This window comes from Danio rerio, chromosome 7 (assembly GCF_052040795.2).
Source record: "Danio rerio strain M-AB ecotype USA chromosome 7, GRCz13ab, whole genome shotgun sequence".
Lineage (NCBI taxonomy): Eukaryota > Metazoa > Chordata > Actinopteri > Cypriniformes > Danionidae > Danio > Danio rerio.
In genome coordinates, this window is record NC_141027.1 from 69,355,344 (window position 1) to 69,362,500 (window position 7,157).

Genomic DNA, 7,157 nt, shown 5'->3' on the forward strand with positions numbered 1-7,157 from the left:
CGGGTCAAGTCTGACCGATTTACAACTTAATACACTCATAAACGTTGTGTTTTACATCCGATTGCCTTAAGACCTTATTATATCCTCCACACTATGCTGAGCATGTAAAAGCGATGATCACCTCTTTTACTGAATTTGAATTTGAAGTGTTTTAATCTTCTTACACCTGTGGTGTTCCCGGTCAAAAGTGACTGCCATAAGAAAATGAATGGGTATCCAGACTATATCAAACAGAAATCATCCTCATACACACCACCCCAACTCACTCACTCACTCACACACAAATTTCAGACTAAACAATGTCTTTTGCAGGTACACATCTCTTTTACATGCTTGTGCCTTATCCCACAAGAAAACATAACTATTTTATGCTTCATCAGTTTAGTGGCTAATTCGTAGTTCGAGTTCAATTCATACAAATGTCTTTCTTTCTTTCTTTCTTTCTTTCTTTCTTTCTTTCTTTCTTTCTTTCTTTCTTTCTTTCTTTCTTTCTTTCTTTCTTTCTTTCTTTCTTTCTTTCTCTCCTCAGCCAATCTCTGGGTCTTGCATGGGAGCACTTTTAGCGTAGCTTAGCATAAATTGTTTTATTGGATTAGACCATTAGCATCTCACTCAAAAATGACCAAAATACATTAGTGCTAGTTCTGCGTCCATATTCACCATCCATACCCTCAGTCACTATTCTCTACATTACTACACTAATATAGACCGATTGAAGGGCTGAATGAAACTCAGGAAAGGATAAAGTTTTGTTGGTGCTTTGCCTGTTGATCAATCATTCAGATTCAGCTTGATTTAAAATTCAATTTCTTTGGTCAGACATTGTTTACAGCTAAAGAATGTTGAATAAAAATTTGGTGGTGAAAAGTTTTTTTTTTTTTTTTCTATTTTAAGAGCAGTTAAAACAGACCGGTCAATTTTGACAGGGAACACTAAAGTATAGGGGCGGGATGTGAACACAACAGGAGGGTTAGCCTAATCAACTTGGTTATGCCTTTTAAAGTCACTTTAAGCTGTATAGAAGTGTCTTGAAAAATATCTAGTTAAATGTTAATGTCATCATGGCAAAGATAAAATAAATAATTTATTAAAAATTAGTTATTAAAATTTTTATGCTTATTTTATTTTACTTAGTTGAAAAAAAATCTCTCTGTTAAACCGAAATTGGGGGAATAAATGTACAGGGGGACTAATAATTCTGACTTCAACTGTAGATGCATATAACTGTGCTTCAGGAAGTAAGCAAGTAAGAACTTTTTTTCTAAGCTTTATAAATAGATCAAATCAAGAGATTTAATGCAGTAAAAAAAACTAAAACCTTGTGTTTGCTTGCCAGTCCACCTGCTGCAGTAATCTGTTCCCATCGCCACACAGCCAGATTGATGTAGATTTAAGTAGAGCAGCAGGGATAAACTCACTAGACATGTAAACTCTCACGCATGTTAACTGTGCTGTTGCTAATGCAGTGCTGGGTTTGTTCGGTCTGATTAAAAAAGGATGTTACAACAGGAAAAATCCCCACCAGAACAAGCTTTATTAATAAAACAATACATTAGCATTTCTATACTGTATAAAATGTTTAAAAAGACAACTTTAAAAGTGTATAAAATGTATATTAAAGATTATATGAATATGTTTAATACAGTATAATAATAATAACAAGTGCAAATATAACACAGTATTATTCATATATATATATATATATATATATATATATATATATATATATATATATATATATATATATATATATATATATATATGAATAAAGAAAGAAAGAATTCTTCCTTTTCATTATTTTTGAATAAACATATTATTAAAGATATACATTATAATGAAATAATTTTCAGTTGTGTGTTTATCTTGTATAAAAATTTTAAAACAATATATAAAAGTATTTAATTTAAAAACAATATTCATTAATAAAAATACAACATGAAAACTAATCATTATATGCCTAAAAAATAAACAAACACATTCATAAATAAATGAAATAAGTATAGGAAATATTATATATCTTCTTATTTATATTATATGTTCTTATATTCATATATTCTTATTGTTTTGAACTATTATTTGGAGATTTAATTTATATACATTCTTCAAACAATTGCTAAATAATATATAATTATAATTAAATAATATAATGTAAGAGAAAAACATACATATGTGTATATAACTATAATACAATATATAATAACATGTATGCAGGAAGGGAATCCGCTGCATAGAACAGTAATTGGTGGATAATTCCACTGTGGCGGCCTCTGATAAATCAGGCACTAAGTTGAATTAAAATTAATAAATGCATATGCACGCATGAAAAAAAAAAAAAAAAACTGGCGGTAGCCCTAACAACATTTACAAGATATCTTTCTGTAAAAGATTAATGTCAGAAATATTTCAGCGCACAACACCGCCATCTAGAGTCCAAATAAACATGGACAAGGCTCAGCATGATCTCATCTCTCTGATTAGCATGAGTGAGTCACATGTTGCAGTGTTCTGTTTCCATCTGAAAAACTGCCTGTTCATGGCCGTGTGCTTCTGCCTCACACAGCATTATCCTGCTCATCCTGTCGTCATGTTACCTGGCCTTTCGTGTCTGCAGCCTGGAGCAGCAGCTCTCCTTCCTCAGCAACAACCCTGCACTGACTCTCAGAGAGAGGTAATTCCACACCGCCCCACCACATACACACACACACACACACACACACACACACACACACACACACACACACACACACACAGTGCTTGCTTTCACTTCACCACTGTACCTAAGTTCACTTTTAAGGTTTCTGTACGCTATCTGAATGTTTCCAGACATCCCACTCTGCAAAGTCTTATATGCGGGATGTAAACCCAACCCTCAACCTCCCTAATATTTTTAGCCCAAGGTTCCATGAATCTGTAATATCATCTGACTACACACATTTTTTTTCAGTGTCTTAAATAAATGCACGGCCCTTTAAATAGTATTCAAGACCAACTATCGATACCAGCACATCTTTATCTAATAAATGGTGGCTGAATGACACAATTTTAAAGCATAATTGACACACTTACAATATTAATAACATAGTTTTTTTTATTAATTCAAGTAACAAGCTTACTGAAACCGAACCTACTGGCAATTGATAAACATAGTAGCAATAATGATAGTACTTTAACACAGCGATTAAAGTATATAATATATATAAAAGAAAATAATGAGTATAAAATAATAAATAGACTTGTGTATCTGTGGCATTTTCAAAATAATAATAGCAAAAATCTTTCACATTTTTTCGTTTTTAACCAATCTAAAAGACATAACAAATACATCAATTTCAACTATAAATAAATTTAAGAACATTTTGATTTGTGAATAAAATGTTTCCCAAACAAAATATCAAAGTTAATAATGTATATCTCATATATATATATATATATCGCGCGGGTTTCCTTCGGGTGCTCCGGTTTCCCCCACAAGTCCAAAGACATGTAGTACTTGAAGCACGTTTTTAAACGTTTACTTGAGCATTAAAAATCTACTACACTATCTGAAAAAAGTCTTGTCGTAGATCCCAGTTTTAAGAGCAACAAATAATAACGACTTCAAGTTCATATGGAAAAGTGGCAGACGGTCAATTTTTCAGAATCATCTGTTGAACTGCATCCCAATTATCACAAATACTGCAGAAGACCTATTGGAACCCACATGGACCCAAGATTCTCATAGAAATCAGTCAAGTTTGGTGAAGGAAAAATCATGGTTTGGGGTTACATTCAGTATGGGGGCGTGCGAGAGATCTGCAGAGTGGATGGCAACATCAACAACCTGAGGTATCAAGACATTTGTGCTGCCTGTTACATTACAAACCACAGGAGAGGGCAAATTCTTCAGCAGGATAGCGCTCCTAATACAGTGCGATCGCGATTTTCTTTTTATTTATTTATTTGTTTATTTATTTATTGAAATATGGTTTCGGGACACAGCACATTGGTGAACCATGTAACAACTGAACTGCGACCATGGTTAGTCAACGAGCTTGGGAAATGCACCCCAGATTGTTGTTCCCTGCGCCACCTGGTGGCCATTGCATGCAGTGCAGCAATGTTTAAAAAAATCTGAAAAAAGCCACTGCAGGAGCTTGCAAGGCCATGCATAACGAATTGCGTGGAAGTGTAGGAAAAAACGCGCATAAGTTCAAGCCAGATCTGTACTTTGCATCCTCATTAGAGTTCCTGAAAGCCAAAAAGGTCAAGGTGCTCCAGGATTGGCCAGCCCAGTCAAAAGATATGCACATTATTGAGCGTGTCTGGGGTAAGATGAAGGAGGCATTGAAGATGAATCCAAAGAATCTTGATGAACTCTGGAAGTCTTGCAAGAATGCTTTCTTTGCCATTCCAGATTAGTTTATTAAGTTATTTAGGTCATTGCAGAGATGTATGGATGCAGTCCTCTAAGCTCATGGGAGTCATACACAATATCAGTTCTTTTCCCACAGCACCATGACTTTATATTCTATACTGTTCATTATTTCTGTTAAGTGATAAGATTTTTGTCTAAGCAAAGTCAGACCGATAATTAAAAATCAATACATGATCATATTTTATTTTGGTAAAATAAGCGTAATCTAGAGGCCTTTGCCTTTCATATAAGCTATTTCTCTTTACTTGCTGTACCTAAAACTTGGATAGGTGACAAGAGTTTTGTCAGGTAGTATACTTTTGTTGTTTATATATATAATATAAACTTAAAAAGCAGGATCCATGCATTTATTGTAGAATTGTTTTAATCAAGTATTTGCGATTAAAGCGATGCAGTGGCGCAGTAGGTAGTGCTGTCGCCTCACAGCAAGAAGGTCGCTGGTTCGAACCTCGGCTGGGTCAGTTGTTGTTTCTGTGTGGAGTTTGCATGTTCTCCCTGCATTCGCGTGGGTTTCTTCTGGGTGCTCCGGTTTCCCCCACAGTCCAAAGACATGTGGTACAGGTGAATTGGGTAAGCTAAATTGTCCATAGTGTATGAGTGTGTGGATGTTTCCCAGAGATGGATTGTGGCTGGAAGGGCATCCGCTGCATAAAAACATGCTGGATAAGTTGGTGGTTCACTCCACTGTGGCAACCCTGGATTACAGTTTTTCTCAGTCGCTTTGGTGCATTTCTCACAACACTATTTACATTTGCACAACACTTAATGCATTTCTCAAAACAATTAGTCATTTGTGCACATCATAGTAGCAGTTTCTCATTCCTTCCAACACATTGCAAATGCTTTTGGACATGCATCAACTGCTTTCATACAACTCTCTGCTGTTTATAACATTATCATTTGCTTATGTCATGTCAGTCAAAATTAACTAAACTTGTAAATGCTGAATAGTCATGCCATATAAAACTAATAGTCCTTGTTTCATTACTTGAGTCATTACATACAAAAATGTTGAACTAGTTGTCAAAATATGTCTAGCTAATTTTATAAAAAAAAATTTAAATCTTTATTTTCCTAAAATGTCTTAAAATTTGAACAATTCGATGAATGATTTACAGACCTGTGTGTTGTAGGTTCAGTTCCAATTTGTACTGCAATATTGTCTTCAGTTGTGCACAGCTCTACCCAAAGGAAGCTTATGCTTGTTGTAAATAAGGGTGTGTTTATTCTTTTGCACAATGCTGTGAATAAATTAGAATTATAAAGAGCAAATGCAGTAATAATGTGAAAAATATATATTCAGTGTTTTGTACTCAGATACCTCACTACAGTTTTTCTAGTTTGCTTTGACCTGGTTAAAGAAACTAGGTTCCTCTTCATTATCATTATCACTATCCCAGCAGAACAGAGGACAGGTCTTGCAAATGTGTAAACCCTTTCTCATTGGGTTGACACATTTTCCCCACCATTTTTCCAAACAGTTAACACAGATGTCATTCAAGCAGTCCAAACTCCATTGTTTTAGTTTTGGTAACCAAACAGAAACCATCTATTCCTAACTATTAAAAACTACCAACATCAGTATGAAATCACTGAAGCACTGGTTTGACACTCCTTCACACAAATCTTCAATTAGCAATCAGTCTGCAAACCTTATAAAAACGATGGAAGGTCTGTGTTGTTCTGTGCCAGCATTGATGGAGGAGGTCAATATGGCTATGTCCTATACTCCCAATAGTTTTGACTGTATATTAGTTTACATGTGTTTTCTCTAATATTTACAGTATTTTATAACTTTTGTCTGTTTTTTTATATACAGTATTTCAGTTTTCAGACACAGTTTGAAAAATGTCATGAATTCAATATATATTCAATCAAAGCACATCTTATTCTTGATCCAATTCTTTGCAAAAAGGCGAATTTGACAGCCCAAATAGAGACAACAAATGCCATTGGCTATAAGCTACAATGGCAAGCAATGGTGGTGCATTTTGATTTCTGTATTTTGTATTTTGTTGTCCATTGTGTAATGATTAATTGAAAGAGCTCATATACTTGTTTGCTAGTAGTAAAACTAGCTTTTGTTGCATATGTTAAATGTTTTGACACGATATGTGTCTTTTGCGAGCAAAATGTGTCATTTTGACCATGAGTGCCGCTGTTTAGGCCTGTGTGTTAACTGTTTTGAAAATGTGGAGTTTCAAAAACTGTAAATGCAGTGATGTCTAACTTTACTGTAGTGTTCAAATGGCTGTGCAAATAGTATATAGTGCTGTCTTGAGCATTTTTAGCAAGTGTCACCAAAATCTGACTTTTTTTTGCATTGAAAAAATGTACGGAGTAAAGTGTCATAATGAAAACATGACTAAGCCATTTGACTATCTTGTTCATAAACAATGGTGACAGGACTTTTCATTTTGATGACACTGACACTTTGATTGACATTAATACTTGCTTTTGAGGAATGAACTATCTATTTAGAGCAAGTGACTGGCTTTTGCAGGTTATCAGCTAGGTTTTGCAGTTTGCACTAATTGTTTTGCAGGTTGCATTAACTGTTGTGCAAATGTAAATAGTGTTGTGAGAAATGCACCAAAGCGTCTGAGAAAAACTTTAATAAAGGGACAAAGCCAAAAAGAAAACAAATGAATGAAGTGTCTGTGCTTGATTTGTGTATTTTGCTCACAGCTCATTGATTGACTCTGTCTTTCTGTCTGTCCACATAGGTAACTACTGATGGTCA

General features: G+C 34.5%; 1 protein-coding gene and 1 long non-coding RNA gene across 4 annotated transcripts in view; one reads left to right on the forward strand and one right to left on the reverse strand.

The window, feature by feature from the left end:
* The window catches only part of gramd2aa (GRAM domain containing 2Aa), a 77,206-nt gene that overhangs the window by 69,477 nt on the left and 572 nt on the right, over positions 1-7,157 (forward strand). For 2 of the 3 annotated variants that reach the window (XM_087262116.1, XM_087262118.1), the window contains exons 11-12: positions 2,561-2,668; positions 7,141-7,157. The exon at positions 7,141-7,157 is cut by the window's right edge and continues 572 nt beyond it. In XM_087262116.1, coding sequence (XP_087118242.1) covers positions 2,561-2,668; positions 7,141-7,144 — 112 coding nt within the window. In that variant the 3' untranslated portion in view covers positions 7,145-7,157. Of the gene's footprint in view, positions 1-2,560; positions 2,751-7,140 lie in introns of those variants that run through there. The other variant, XM_087262117.1, reaches the window with a different exon arrangement.
* LOC147836197 (uncharacterized) overlaps positions 3,438-7,157 on the reverse strand; it is a 4,507-nt gene continuing 787 nt past the window's right edge. Inside the window, exons 1-3 of the long non-coding RNA XR_015496429.1 lie at positions 6,623-7,157; positions 3,535-5,739; positions 3,438-3,489 (exon numbers count right to left, since the gene is read on the reverse strand). The exon at positions 6,623-7,157 is cut by the window's right edge and continues 787 nt beyond it. This is a non-coding gene — a long non-coding RNA (uncharacterized LOC147836197). The remainder of the gene's footprint in view (positions 3,490-3,534; positions 5,740-6,622) is intronic.